The 14,416-nt window shown below is 66.2% G+C and overlaps 1 protein-coding gene across 8 annotated transcripts in view; it reads left to right on the top strand.

The window, feature by feature from the left end:
- Positions 1-3,071: 3,071 nt before the first annotated feature.
- The window catches only part of SBF1 (SET binding factor 1), a 27,908-nt gene continuing 16,563 nt past the window's right edge, over positions 3,072-14,416 (top strand). For 3 of the 8 annotated variants that reach the window (XM_065945853.1, XM_065945856.1, XM_065945844.1), the window contains exons 1-18: positions 3,072-3,278; positions 9,375-9,460; positions 9,817-9,954; positions 10,157-10,315; positions 10,400-10,510; positions 10,907-10,930; positions 11,172-11,277; positions 11,392-11,524; positions 11,608-11,716; positions 11,820-11,933; positions 12,024-12,101; positions 12,227-12,340; positions 12,410-12,538; positions 12,622-12,720; positions 12,814-13,018; positions 13,103-13,215; positions 13,899-14,048; positions 14,342-14,410. In XM_065945853.1, coding sequence (XP_065801925.1) covers positions 3,224-3,278; positions 9,375-9,460; positions 9,817-9,954; positions 10,157-10,315; positions 10,400-10,510; positions 10,907-10,930; positions 11,172-11,277; positions 11,392-11,524; positions 11,608-11,716; positions 11,820-11,933; positions 12,024-12,101; positions 12,227-12,340; positions 12,410-12,538; positions 12,622-12,720; positions 12,814-13,018; positions 13,103-13,215; positions 13,899-14,048; positions 14,342-14,410 — 1,992 coding nt within the window. In that variant the 5' untranslated portion in view covers positions 3,072-3,223. Of the gene's footprint in view, positions 3,279-9,374; positions 9,461-9,816; positions 9,955-10,156; positions 10,316-10,399; positions 10,511-10,906; positions 10,931-11,171; positions 11,278-11,391; positions 11,525-11,607; positions 11,717-11,819; positions 11,934-12,023; positions 12,102-12,226; positions 12,341-12,409; positions 12,539-12,621; positions 12,721-12,813; positions 13,019-13,102; positions 13,216-13,898; positions 14,049-14,341; positions 14,411-14,416 lie in introns of those variants that run through there. The other 5 variants (XM_065945859.1, XM_065945865.1, XM_065945848.1 and 2 more) reach the window with 3 other exon arrangements.

Raw genomic sequence — 14,416 nt, 5'->3', positions numbered from 1 at the left:
GGGCAGACGAGGGGAGAGTGGGGGAGGGGTTAGCTACCCTACCTGCGGGCAGGAATGTCTGGCTGGCCTCCAGTGGCCCAGGCCAGGGGCTGAAGAGAAGGCAGAACTGGAGCACCATCTGGGGAGTTTCGGAGCTGGCATGTCTGTGGGAGGCAGAAGAGTGGTGGGCATCACCCTCAGACGGTGCAGAGAGAGGACAGAGCCTGGAGTGGGAGGGGGGCAGGCAGAGGCCCCTGCCCCCCTCGGTGTGCTGTGCGCAGTGCTGCCAGGATCATCCTTCCAAAACACAAGTGATCACATCCCTCACCCACCAACAAAGGAGAACTAGCGTGTTTCCTGGTGGGCCAGTGCTTAAGACTCCACGCTTTCAGTGCCAGGGTGTGGGTTTGATCCCTGGCTGGGGAACTAGGATCCCACAATCTGTGTGATGTGGCCCAAAATTTGTTCTTAATTTCTTAAATTTACTTATTTTTTAAAAGCTTCTCTCGATTTACTTATTACTTTCGGTTGCTCCGGGTCTTTGTGGCCGCACACGGGCTTTCTCTGGTTACAACAGCTGAGGCTCCTCTTCCCTGCAGTGCACGGGCTCTTCCTTGCGGTGGTCTCTCTGGCTGCGGAGCGTGGGCTCTGGGCTCAGCGGCACTCGGGATCAGTAGCTGTGGCGCATGGGCTTAGTCGCTCCTCTGCACGTGGAATCTTCACAGATCGGGGATCGAACCTCTGTGCCCTGCTGTAGCGAGTGGATTCTTATCTACTGCACCACCACGGAAGTCCAAAATTTTTCTTTTTTTTAAATAAAGGAAAAAGAAATCAAAATTCCCAGTCTCTACGTCAGGTGGAGGAAAGCCTCAGCAGTGTCCGTCTGCATTCTTCCTCTCAGAACACTTGCTGCCACCAAAGGCCTGGGGTACTGTTTCCCCTACAGCCCCTGGGCAGGGTGTTCTCTGGCCTCAGAGCGCAGCCTGGGAGCTTATTTCACCCCGGACTGGGGCAGAGACCCCTGTGATCCTACAGCCCCTGCGTGGCACAGCTCCTGGCACTTGTGATCTTTAACTGTCCGTGTGCTGCTCCCCCAGGGGAAATCCACAGGCTTCCCCCACTGGTGCTCAGTGCAGGGCCACTTCTGGGGATGACAGACTGGCCACGCGAGCACTGCTCAGCCATGGAAACAAACAAGAAGCAGACCAGGGAACCGCAGGAGGCGGGCGTGCTGGTGACGGTGGAGGAATGCTTTGGAGAGTTCTGCATGGGGCAGGAAAAGCCAGGGCGGCCTCTGGCTGCATAGACGCGTCTAGTGAGGTTTTGCTTGAGTGTCTTAAGGTGGGAAAGACTGAGTTTGATCCTGATGGTGAGGATCCTACAGAGGGAAAGATGAGGCTGCGGTACCAACAGCAAACAGCCTGAGGTGGGAAGTGGGCAGGAGGAGCAGAACTTCTGTGTAACTGTGGCGGGGCGGGGGGAGGCTAGGGAGGAGAGGGCCAGACTTGGGGTGATGCAGGTCTGTTTTCTCTGTGAAGGAGGCCAGCGGGGTCATCTCTGAGACACTGGAGGGGGCACCAGAGGTTTGAGGAAACTGCAGAGCGAAGAGCACTGGCCAGACATCGGCTGGCTGGGCGGTGGGGAGAGCAGCCACGCACAGCTGGGGCTGCAGCGTCGCTCTGGTGTCACTCCGCACCAGCTGGTGGTACGGGCCTGGAGGAGGCAGGTGGGCAGGACTGTGCAGGGCTGGGGTTTGCCAGCTGGGTACAGTGAAAACAGTCGGGGAGGCGGGGCGACGGTGTCGGCAGGGTGACAGGCTTTGGAGCCATGCTAGGTGGGGGTGAAAGGACAGAAAGGGAGCCAAGGGGCCCAAGGACGGGAGAAGGCGAGCCTGCTGCAGGTGGGGAGGTGCAGACCCTCAGGAGGGGAGGAAGAACCCTGAGGGGGGCAGGGGCAGGGGTATCATGGTCCAGAAGTGACCCTAACCCTACCCTTGACCCTAAAGTGCCTCTGAGAGGGCTCAGGGAGTGGGCTCCTTCCAAACAGGGCGTGAGGGTGGGGGAATACGGGGGGCAGGGTCCCCACCATCTCTGCAGGAGAGCCCGTCCTGGGCTCAGGGGCCAGGCCAGAGGGCTTGTCGGGGACACTGCCTGCCCATGCATGAGCTCAGTGGCGTGGCAGTGTGGTGGCCAGGACCTTTTGGGGTAGAAGTGAGAAAAACCAACTCCAGACAGCTGGGGCAGAAAGGAGGGGTCTCATGCCAGTACTCAGCAGAAGCAGAAGAGGCTCTGACGGGGCCTGTGCCCGGGGCAGGGGCGGGGGGGCCCGGTGGTCCTCTCTTCAGCCCTCTCTGGGTTGGGTTCTCGGGGCTCCCGCTTGTGAGGGGGGAGCAGGACCGTCAGCAGTCTGCTCCTTCACAGGGTCTTCAAGCGCCACACTCATCCAGAAAAGAGCTCCCCATCCCAGCGTGTCAGCGGCAGCCCCGAGGCTCCCCGCACCGCGTGGCGCCTCTCCTAGTGTCTGCCCCAGACTCTGAGTCCCTCCTGCCCATCCATGTGCCATGCGGGGCCCCAGGGTGGGCGGCACTGCCGGGACCCTCAGCGGGTCAGCCTGCTCCCTGCTCTTCACGGCAGGGTGTGCGGCGCGCTGTTTCGAAGATACGTATGTTAAGCGTTTCGCCTCACTGAGACCGGGCTCCCGAGTGGGCCCCCTCCCTTGCCAGGCTGGCGGCCCCCGGGTCGTCCCAGGGCCCCTCCCAGTCCCGGAGGCCCGTGCGCCGGGCCGCGCCTTCCAGTCTTCCTCCGGGCTGACAGCGCGGGCGGGGAGACCCTGGGAGCCGCGCGAACCGAGACTGAGAGCTCCCGGGGCAGGGCCAGAGTCCCCCCGCCCTGCGAGGGCGCCGCGGCCGCGGGGCACACTCCCACCCCAGCCGCGCGGGCCTGCTACGCGGAGCCGCCGCGGCTGTCACCACCTGGGGGCGGGGAGACGCGTGGCCCCGCCCCTGGAGCGCGGCCCAATGAGGGCACGCCGCTCCGGACCCCGCCCACCGGGGGCGGGGCGAGGGCGCGCAGGCGCGCGGCGCGGCCGGGCGGGCCGGCGGGCTGGGAAGATGGCGGCGCGAAGCCTGGCGGCCGCCGCGGATCTACCCCGGAGCGTCCGGGGTGCGCGGGTCGGGGCCGGGGCCTGGCCATGAGCGCGCCGCCCTCGCGTGCCCGAGCCGCGGAGCCCGCCCGCGCCCCTCGCCATGGCGCGGCTCGCGGACTACTTCGTGCTGGTGGCGTTCGGGCCGCACCCGCGCGGTGAGTGCCGGCGCGCGGCCGCGGGCTGAGAGCCGGGGGCCAGGAAGGGGCGGCGGGGCGGCCCCGGGCCCGCCGGGCAGTCTCTGCGCCGGGCCCGCCGCCCGGGGTCGGGGGTCACGGGGGCCGGCCTCCCCGACGTGGGCCGCGCGGCGTGACGGGGCGGGCCGAGCTCGCCGGCCGTCGTCAGGGCAGAAGCGGCCCGGCCGCGCCTCGGCGTCGCCGGGAGGCGGGAGGGCCCCGGGCGGCTCGGCTTGCGCCTCCCAGCCGGGTGGGACGGGCTCCCTCCGCGGGGGCTGACCGCCGGGCGGCCCTGCCTCCAGGGGCACGGGCCGCCTAGTCAACTGCAAGCCCCTTCTCTGACCCCGGGGCCTCTGGCCTGGAGCCTGTGGCCCCCGTGCCGCGTCTCAGGCCCGGGAGGCTGGGGGGCGTGCAGACAGAGTTGGGGCTGAGGGACTGCTTCTTGAAGAGGCGGCGTTTGAGCCGGAATTCGGAGGACTTCGGGAGGAACCGTGGGGAGGAGAGAGGAGTGTTCTGGCAGAGGGCCTGCCCACCTCATACCTGCCCGCCAAGCCCCGGGTGGGAGCTCGGCCTGGTGACTAGTGCCCATGGCCGGGGGGGTCTGTGTCTCGGGTCACCACCTGTGTCTGAGAGCCCTTCAGCCCAGGGGGTAGGAGAAAGCCTGACGATGACATCAGCACCGGCCCGTGGAGACGTCGCGTTGGGGAGTGCACTGTGTGCCAGGCCCTGCATTGGCCTTTGTGTGCATGAGCGCGTTTCCTCCTCCCAGCAGCCCACGAGGCTTCCCTGTGGTTGCCCCCATCTGTGCACTGGGGCAGAGAGGTTGAGTGCATGGTCTGAGCCGCTACAGAGGGAGTGGTACTCGCATTCAAGCTAACTCAGAGCTTCACTGTGGGCTCAGACCCCAACTACAGGAGGGCAGGCATGGCTTTGGGGGTGTTGGGGACGGCTGTGTGATCAGATTGGGGCTGAGCCTTGAGCCTGAGGGTGGGGTCAAGACCCCCAGTCTGCCCTGCTTCTTGACATGCCGGCTGCCGCTGTCACCCTCCCTGCCTTGCGTCTCACCGAGCTTGCGCCTGCTGGGTCCCTCACCCTCTTCAGTGCCCTTTGGCACAGCGCTCACTCCTCTACCTGTCCTGTCCGCCGACACCCTCGGTCCTGAGCGCATCTCTCCCTTCAGGGAAGGTGCTCTTCTGGGCCAGGATCAGTTGTCCTCGCCCAGCAGCCTGCACGTGGCAGGCTGTCAGTGTTGTACAGGCCCAGCAGGAGAGCCATCTTCTCCAGGACATGTGGGGTGGGGGCAGCGAGAAGGCCGTGCCACCTGCAGCAGGGGGTGCACAGGGTCTGGGGCGGCCGGGCTGGCTGAGGTGTGGCCGCAGCATGGGGGCCCCAGGACTGCATAAGCAGTGTGGGCTTGGGGGCTGAGGGCGCTGCGGGCCGTGTGGGGAGGTCTGAGGAGGCAGAAGCTGGGGGCGGCATGCTGATGGTGGCGGCAACTGGAGTGAACGTCAGGGGGAGGAGAGGCGGCCTCAGTGGGCTCCACGACAAGCTGGCTGGAGCCACGCGGGCGGTGGGCACCCGCGGGGTATGTGGCCTCTGAGCACGACAGGGGAGAAGGCTGGTGCCACAGTGCCTGTCGCCCTGAGTGACAGGAAGGAGTGAGTCTCAGGATGTCCCCTGCAGTAGGGCTGGGGGCCGGGGAACCCCCTAACCACTATCTTCTGGGATTGGAGCTGGTCAGCTGCTGGCCAGCCACCTCGCCTCAGGGCCTGCTTTGGCAGGACTGGTCCATCCTGTGAGGAGCAAGCCCACGGCTGAAGCAGAGGAGCACGGCCTGAGGCTCCTGCCTCGCCTGTTGATGCCTCTGTGACCTCGGGCCAGTCTTTCGGCCTCTGTGCCTCAGTCTCCTCTTCTGGTGATGGGATGAGTCACAGAGGCCTCCCTGCTGGCCGCCGTGAGCACGAGATGGGCATGCACCCGTGACGCGTTCACACAGGAAGCTCCGGGAAGTGACGGGTGTCTTGTTAACGCTGGGCCGCACATGTGTGGACACTCGAGGTGGTGGGCGCCTTTGCTGGAGGTAGAGGACCCCTGCCTGCTGGCAGGCCTTGGACTCGAGGCCAGGGTCCCGGGGCCTTTGGGCTCAGTGGAGAGGGTAGGCGTGGTGGGTGTCTTGTCCCTGGCTGGCATCTGGACATCTTCCTTGCCTGAGGGAGCATCCTGGTTTTGTGGGACTACCTGGCAGAGGGCTGTAGGTAGCGGGGAAGGGAGGGGCTGGGGTGGGACCCTTCCATTCATCTCAGAGGTTGCAGGCTCCTCTGCTGATGAGTTGGGGGCGCTCCTCACTGAGGCCCTGGGTTTAGCACATGTTACACCCTGGCCCAGCTCTGGGCACGTCATGGGGGCCAGAGAGCCCACCCCCCACCCATGCCCATTTCCTGGCCAGGGTGGTCTCATCTGAGGAGAGGGCTCTCCCGCCCTGGCCTCACTCCTGACCATGCTGAGCCGGTCACCTCTCCCCACCCATGGCCCTGCCCCATTCTGGAGCAGGTTGGAGCTGTTTGGGCTGGCCGGGTCTGGAAGCCCGAAGGGTCCAAGGCCTTGGGTCAGAGCCAGGCTTGTCTGACCAGGAGGTTGGAAAGACTGCAGCCCCTCTGCCTAGTCCTGCGCTCTAGCCTCGGGGGTGGGGGCATGGGGTGGGGGGCCCTTGTTGAGGTCTGGGGGTGGAGCAGTGGGAGGGTGCTGTCCTTCCGATGGCCGGGCTGGTCTCCGGGCGTGGGCGCTGAGTCGGGGGCCAAGCGGGCTGCCCCCAGCACTTGCCGGCCTGGGCTGGCCCGGGCACCGGAGCCTGGCACTGGTGACGGCGTTGCTGGGGATGACAGACGCGCGCTCTGTGCTCCCCCCACGGGGCTGACTGTGCGGAGAGTGGCTTGCTGCAGGAGGAAGCTGTTGAGCCAGCTGCGTCCCAGGGGGCCTCTGCGCCCTTCCTCCAGGCCCCTAGAGGCTGGCCCCGTGGCGCCCCGCCGTGCTGGCTGGGTTAGTCCTGTCACTGGGGGGGGGGGGGGGTCCTCCCTCCTGTCCACCCGACGTGGGGCAGTTATGATGGGGCAGGAACTCAGCTGCTGGAGGTCCCCTCCATGGCCTCAGGAGCTGGGGTTGGTGGGGGTGCTAGGCAATGTGGCAGACACCCCCCCCCCCCCCACGCAGGCCTGCAGCCTTGGTTGCAGCTGGGCCCCTGTTGGCGCAGAGTGGAGGTGTGGCCTGGGGTCTCGGAGAAGGGGGAGGGAGTCAGGAGAGGTCCACAGTGTGCGCTGGTGTGAGTGGGGCTCTGGAAGCTGCCCGCACGTCCCCCCAGGAGCCTGTGGGGTGGGAGGGGCTGGGCATGGGAGGAGCGGCCGGAGGCTGGTTAGCCCGCGGGCTGCGGGGCGCAGGTGCAGCGCTGCACAGGATGTAGCTTCTTGCTGGTGGAGCGCGTGTCTGGCCGGCAGGTGCCCCAGGAACCCCAGCAGGCAGTGGTGGGGGTGGGAGGTTCCTGGGGTCCCGCTGCAGCCTCCGTGCGTGGGCAGGGTTCAGAGAGCTGGCTTGAAGAGGTGATGCTCTTTGGGCTGAGGCCTGAGGACTGGGTTTGGGGCTGGCGTGGCTCAGAGGAGGGGCTGGCGGGGGTCCGCTCACTGCCTCGCCAGCGCCCCAGCCCCTGCTGCCCCTCACCTCTGTTGGTGGAGGGGAGGGCTCCGGGTCCAGGAATCCTGCTCTTTGGAGGCAGTGCCTGCTCTGGGAGTTGACGCTCTGCATGATGGGTGGGCCATGGGGGGCCGGTGGCCCGTTCCTCTGCCTGCCTCCTGTGGGGAGGCCGTGGGGAGCAGCCCTCTGCAGTCCACCTGCCCCGGCTCTGGGCGGGTGCTGGGGGCAGAGGCTGCCGTCCTCAGCCGCGCACCCCCTCCTCCCTCTGCCTGCTGCCTCGTGGCAAGAACTGGGTGAGCCCTGGGTGCGGTTTGGGGCTGCACACAAGCTGGCCTGGGGGCGTGGACGGGGAGGAGCCCCGCACAGGGCGCGCGAGCCTGGACTTGTTGAGGGTGGCCCTCGGGGGGCCTGCAGGGCCCAGGGTGTGTGGGGGTGGGTGGGTGTGGCAGCAGCAGACACCTGTCCTCCCCACCCTGGCTTGTCTGCCACCTCGTTCGGTGTCAGTGGGGGGAGGGGAGGGCAGCAGGAAGCTGAGGTTTTGAGTCAGAGTCACAGCCCTTCCCCGTCCCCAGCCGGCAGCCGCCTACCTGCTGCTGGCCTTCTTCCTGGAGGGTGGTAGGCTCGAGACTGCAGCCCTGCTCGCCTGCCTGCTGGGGTCTGCTTGCCAGTGTCCTTGGGTCCAGGCCCCAGCTCTGTCTGAGGCTCCTGCGTCCGTTCAGGTTCAGGCTGGCTGGACGTGGGACCGCATCTCGCAGGTCCGCAGAGGCCCCACGCTTCAGCTGTCCCGCCCTCCCTCTGCCCCTGCTCCTCTGCGGGAGGCTGGTCTGAGCAGAGGGCGGGACCTGCTGGAGTGTGGGATGTGAAGGTGGAGGGGTTTTGTCTTTACTGCTTGAGCTGCCACCTTGCCGGGTCAGAGACTCTTGTTCATCCTCCTCGAGTTCTGTGAGGGAAGTGGTTCCCCGACTGGGCCCTCATCAGGCCTCCAGATTTGGCTCCGTGGAGGGTGGGCAGGAGGGAGGGGTCTCCAGCTGGCCCTGCCCGTGTGGGCTGGACTGGAAACAGTGACTTGGGCGTGGAGGGGTTCTCTGGGGATCACATGGGAGCGAGGAGGCTGGGAGTGCGGGGACACGCCCTTCCCCTGGTCCACAGGGCCCAGGGCTGCACACAGCCACGTGTGTGTGCGTGGCGGCCTGTGTGGGCAGGGGGCAGAGCTGTGCCCAGCAGCTTCAGGGCTCAGGAGAGCCTTCCTGTCCTTCCTGCCGGCCCCACCCCTCTCTGGCCTGCTTCTGGGACCTTTGCTGGTCCTGTCTGCCTCTGAGGCAGCAGGAACATGCAGCATTCGGGGGCCATAGGCATGGGTGGTCCTTCCCTGGCACCCACACCAGTGTGAGACCTTTGTCGGGCTGGCGGGTGAGGGGAGGCAGGGCCGTGGGCCCAGGGCCTGAGTCGGGGGCTGGCCGGGGGGTCAGGAACAGCTCTCCCCTTCCGGAGCTGGCTCTCTGGGAGTGGGGGGCTGGGGGGCTCTGACTGGTGGAGCGGGTGTGGGGGGCGGGACCTGGAGCCAGGGGCTGAGGGTGGGGCGTGTTGAGCTCCCCTTGCTGCTGTCCCTTGGGCCACGGCGCTTGAGCTCTTTTTTTTGTTGTTGTTTTTTTGAGGCTCTCATAGTTTTACTTTTTAAAATTTCCAGGTCATTAAAAATTTTTTATTGGATTATAGTTAATATATAATGTTGCATTAAGGTTGTGCTATGGAGAAAAGTGAATTAACTATTCATGTATCCATTGTGATTCAGACGGTAAGGAATCCGCCTGCAGTGCAGGAGACCCCGGTTCAATCCCTGGGTCGGGAAGATCCCCTGGAGAAGGGAAAGGCAGTCACTCCAGTGTTCCTGCCTGGAGAATCCCAGGGACAGAAGAGCCTGACAGGCTACAGTCCATGGGGTCGCAAAGAGTCGGACACGGCTGAGCGAGTAACACTGGGACAGTTCTGTAGGTTCTGTTCCCGGGAAGGTCACTGCAGAGCACTGAGTGGTTCCCTGCAGCAGGTCCCACCAGCTCTCTGTTTCTGCGTAGTGGTGAGAATGTGTCAGTCCCAGGCTCCCAGTGTGTCCATCCGTCCTTCCCCCGGCGGCCATCAGCTTGTTTTCTACTTTCTGGGCAGGAGACCCGCCCCGACCCACAGCCGGGCTCCTCTCCACGCCCCCGGTGGCCCTGGGCTCCAGGGCCCGGCAGTGTCTCCTCATGCGATCGTCTTTAGGGAAACCGTAGGTCTGGGAGCGGGTGCTGGTTTGGTGCCAGGTGAGGGCAGGTGGGTGAGAAGTCTCTTGCACCCTCGAGGCTCCTGTCGCGTGGGGTTGTGGGGCTCGGGCGGTGTCCTGACCCCCACTCCTGTCTTCAGGGAGTGGGGAAGGCCAGGGCCAGATCCTGCAGCGCTTCCCGGAGAAGGACTGGGAGGACAACCCGTTCCCCCAGGGCATCGAGCTGGTGAGTGGGGCGCCCTGGGGTCTGGAGCTGAGGGCTGGGGGTGCCAAGGCGGCGGGGCAGACGCGGAGGACCCCTACAGGGCCCGGCCCTGCTGGGAACAGGGCGATGTCGCTGCCCTGGAGGGCGGGGAGCCCCCATCACGTCCCTCATGATGGGGGCCTGTCCCATGTCCCAGGGTCGTTGCCCACACGGAGCGGCCGGGGCCTCTTCCTTACTCCTGTGGGCAGGGTGCTGAGCTCCGGGAGGCAAGGCACTCGGGTTGCAGAACCCGCTGCTCCCCGGTGCTGGGCTTCGCCTGAGGCCCCTTAAGGGCTGGGGGCCCAGGGTGCTGCCCGCTGACCCGCCGTCTCTCCCAGTTCTGCCAGCCCAGTGGGTGGCAGCTGTGTCCTGAGCGGAACCCCCCCACCTTCTTCGTTGCTGTCCTCACCGACATCAACTCCGAGCGGCACTACTGCGCCTGCCTGACCTTCTGGGAGCCTGTGGAGCCCACGCAGGTCAGCCCGCCGGCCAGCCCCTGGCTGCGGACGCCCCCCGCCGCGCGCGTCTCTCCTTGTCTGTGTCTACTCCTGGTGCCCCCACCCCGAGGAGGCTGTACTTCCCAGCAGGCCAGGCCCGTCTGCATCGCCTGGACCCCCGCCCCCTCCCCACTGGGCTTGGGGATGCGCCTGGACCCCGGCAGACAGCTTCTGTCCGCAGGAAGGTGCGTGTGCCCGGGACGCCGCTGCACGGGACGAGGAGGCCGATGAGGGGGGCTTGGGGGCACTGTCGCCCCCCGCGCCTGGCCCGCCTGACCAGCTGTTTGCTCCAAAGACGCTGGTGTTGGTGTCACGACTGGACCACGTGGAGGTGTTCAGGGTGAGGCGGGCAGCTGGCTCCCCAGGTTGGCCATGGGGTGCTCTCGCTGGCTGGACCGTCATCCCCAGCCTATGATCCTTGCAGAACAGCCTCGGCCTCATCTACACCATCCACGTAGAGGGTCTGAACGTGGGCCTGGAGAACGTGGTCGGGAACCTGCTGACGTGCCTCATCCCCCTGGCCGGGGGCTCGCAGGTGGGTTGGGGGGCAGGCAGCCTCAGGCCCTCATCGTGTCCGAGGCCACGGGGTGGGGCCTGAGGCCCTCAGGGTCCTGCTTGGTGGAACGCCCCGCCTCGGACACCCTCTGTCTCAGCGCCCCTGGCAGCCACCACCTCCCGTGGCCCTGCTTGCCTCGTATCCCGGCTCACGCCCGGCTCTCCACCCGCACCTGTGTGTCCTCTGCCTGCACGCTCCGCAGGCCTGCCTGTTTCTGGCTGTCAGCGTCGGCCCGTCTGTGCCCCCACGTGTGGGCGTGTCTAACCGTGTCTCTCTGCCTGTGTCTGGCTGTCGGCGTCGGCCGGTCTGTGCCCCCGGTCTGTGCCCCCCGCGTGTGGGCGTGTCTAACCGTGTCTCTCTGCCTGTCCTGTGCAGCTGGACTCTGGTGAGGATGGAGTGGTACGGATTCTTTGTTTCTTCTGCCCACTTAGGCCCTATCCTCACCCCCAGGTCAGAGGCCCAAAGTTTTCTCTGGAGCTCTGCTTGGGCCGGCAGAAGCCAGGTTTGGCCTTTGCCCCCGCCCATCCCTGCTGGTCCCACCTGGGGGTCTGTCTGCCTCCCAGGCCCTCCTGAGGCTGTGGAGCCCGGGTCTGACCCAGGTCTGGTCGGAGCAGCTGAGCCCTGGCCCCTCTCTCTGCAGAGAACCATCTCTTTGGGCGCCGGGGACCGGCAGGTCATTCAGACCCCGCTCACCGACTCACTGCCCATCAGCCGCTGCAGTGTGGCCCTGCTATTCCGCCAGCTGGGTGAGCCTGGCCCCCCCTGAGCCCCCCAACCCCCCGCAGGGCGCTGCCTCCACCCGCCTGGCCGGTGCCGAGGCTGCACTGCACGCCAGGCCGCTGAGCCCGTCTCCCCCTCAGGCATCACCAACGTGCTGTCCCTGTTCTGCGCGGCACTCACCGAGCACAAGGTGCTCTTCCTGTCCCGGAGCTACCAGCGCCTCTCCGATGCCTGCCGGGGACTCCTGGCGCTGCTGTTCCCTCTCAGATACAGGTGCCTCCCTTAGCGCTGCCTGCGGCCCTTCCGCCTGCCCCAGCCCTTGCGGGGCGGCCGCACTGAACCCTGGCCTGTTGCAGCTTCACCTACGTGCCCATCCTGCCGGCGCAGCTCCTGGAGGTGCTCAGCACGCCCACGCCCTTCATCATCGGAGTCAATGCCGCCTTCCAGGCAGAGGCCCAGGAGCTGGTGAGGCCTCCTCGGGGCCTGCCTTGCTGCTCCGGGTTGGGCCGACCCCGGGCCCTGCCGAGCGGTCCCTGGTCCCTGACCACGCGCTCCCTTTGCTGCACAGCTGGACGTGATTGTTGCTGATCTGGATGGCGGGACGGTGACTGTCCCCGAGTGTGTGCACATTCCACCCCTGCCTGAGCCCCTGCAGAGTCAGACACACAGCATCCTGAGCATGGTGAGACGGGATTGGGGCCGCGTGGTGGGCAGAGGGACCCGGGGCCTGGGGCTGGTGTGCAGCCGACCCTGGTCCTTGCTGCCTCCACAGGTCCTGGATCCAGAGCTGGAGCTGGCCGACCTTGCCTTCCCTCCACCTACGATGTCCATTTCCTCCCTGAAGATGCAGGTGGGCGTCACTGCAGCTTTGGGGGGCCCCCCGCCACTAAGTCCTGGAGGACGCACGTGGCGTGTGTGTTGGGGGGGGGGGGTTGGCAGGGCGGCGGGCGGGCACTCACCGCGCGTGTGTCCCAGGACAAGGAGCTGCGTGCCGTCTTCCTGAGGCTCTTCGCTCAACTCCTGCAAGGCTACCGCTGGTGTCTGCACATGGTCCGCATCCACCCGGAGCCCGTAATCCGCTTTCATAAGGTGGGTGCCAGGCGGGGCGCAGGTGGGCAGAGAGGGGTGCCCGAGGGCTGACTTCTTTGTGCACCCCAGGCAGCTTTCCTGGGCCAGCGCGGGCTCGTGGAGGATGATTTCCTGATGAAGGTGCTGGAGGGCATGGCCTTCGCAGGCTTCGTGTCAGAGCGCGGGGTCCCCTACCGCCCTACAGACCTGTTTGATGAGGTGCACCCCCACCCCAGCTGGGAGGAGCCCCCTCCACCCCTATCCTGCTCCAGCCATCCCTCCTGACTCTGCCCCGTCCCCAGCTGGTGGCCCATGAAGTCGCTCGGATGCGGGCAGACGAGAACCACCCCCAGCGAGTTCTGCGTCACGTCAAGGAACTGGCTGAGCAGCTCTACAAGAACGTGAGACAGACGACGTGAACCACGGGCTGGTCTGGTGAGGCCACCTTGCCGCCCCAGCGGGGCCGCTCACCCCGCCTGCCTGTGTCCCCCCAGGAGAACCCGTACCCTGCTGTGGCTATGCACAAGGTACAGCGGCCAGGCGAGGCCAGCCACCTGCGGCGGGCACCCCGGCCCTTCCCCCGGCTGGACGAGGGCGTGGTGCAGTGGATCGTGGACCAGGCCGCGGCCAAGATGCAGGGCGCGCCCCCCGCTGTGAAGGCCGAGAAGAGGACCACTGTGCCCTCGGGGCCGCCCATGAGTGCGTAGCTGGGGGTGCGGGGCGGGGCATGTGTGGCTGAGAGTGGGCGTGAGGTCAGAGGCAAGCGTGTTGTCTGCTCCCCAGCGGCCATTGTGGAGCGGAGTGGCGGGCTGCATGGTAACAGCGCGCGCCGGCTGGAGGTGGTCCGGAACTGCATCTCCTATGTGTTCGAGGGGAAGATGCTGGAGGCCAAGAAGGTGAGGGGGTGCCGGGCGCTCTGTGTGGCTGCTCTGGACCGGGACAGTGTCTCCCAGAGGGCCTCTGGCAGGAGCCAGGCCAGCGAGAGGGCGGGCGGACACCAGGCCTGGGTCCCCCTCCCTCCAGCTCAGAGCAGCTGGACATGGCCTGCAGTAGGATTTCCTTCAGTGTTTAGTTGTCAGAAAGTCCTAAGGGTTTTAGTGGTTTTTGTTTCTTTCTCACAGAAAGTAGTGCAAACCTATACACTTTTGTGTTTCTTGTTTGTTTTTTTTTTTTTAAACACTGGGTTCCTGGTCATTTCAAAGAGAATGGTGGTAACAGAAGTCTCAGTGCAGCCCTTCTGAGCCCGAGGTGCTGAGCCGGCTGCTGGCACCTGTGTTCTGCGCACGGGGCCTGGCCAGCCATGGGGCCGCCTCCCTCCGAGCACCTCGGCACGCTGGCCATGTCGTGAGCGGCGTGTGGGCAGGGCTGGCTACACTGGAGTGTCAGCCTCTCTTAGGCAGTGAAGTGCCGTGTCTGGTGCAGACCGGACCTGAATGGCTTCCAGCCACCTCTGAGCGGAGAGCCTGCGCTCCGGCCCCCACCTCTGGGCCGGGCCTTCCCTGTGCCTCCCTCCAGGGTCTCAGGGCACGGCTGGGGTCTCCGCAGGCTGGAGCCCTCATTTCTGTGGTTCTGTCCGCAGCTGCTCCCAGCTGTGCTGAGGGCCCTGAAGGGGCGCGCGGCCCGCCGCTGCCTTGCCCAGGAGCTGCACCTGCATGTGCAGCAGAACCGGGCCGTCCTGGACCACCAGCAGTTCGACTTTGTGGTCCGCATGATGAACTGCTGCCTGCAGGTGAGGCCGGGCCTCACACTGTTGGCGAGAGGATGCCGCAGGGTGGGGGCGGGCAGGGCTTCCCCAGCCAGCCCGTGAGGGTGCCTCTTCTGACAGTGTGACAACTGGGAGACCCTGGTCTGCCGGTGCGGGTGGCCTAGGAGAGTCCAAGCGCAAAGGTCTACTGCCCTCACCCTCCGAGCAGCCCTGGGAACTGGTGCAGACAGTCCAGGGACTGAGGGAGGTGCCGCTCTTGTCGGCGGTGCCAGTGGGGGCGTGCTGGGCAGGGTTCCGACACCCCTGGCCTGCTGCAGGATTGCACCTCCCTGGATGAGCACGGCATCGCAGCTGCTCTGCTGCCCCTGGTCACTGCCTTCTGCCGGGTGAGT

Source organism: Muntiacus reevesi, chromosome 1 (genome assembly GCF_963930625.1).
Source record: "Muntiacus reevesi chromosome 1, mMunRee1.1, whole genome shotgun sequence".
NCBI classification, from domain to species: domain Eukaryota; kingdom Metazoa; phylum Chordata; class Mammalia; order Artiodactyla; family Cervidae; genus Muntiacus; species Muntiacus reevesi.
The sequence above is the reverse complement of the archived record's forward strand: the minus strand, read 5'-3'. Positions and strand labels throughout refer to the sequence as shown.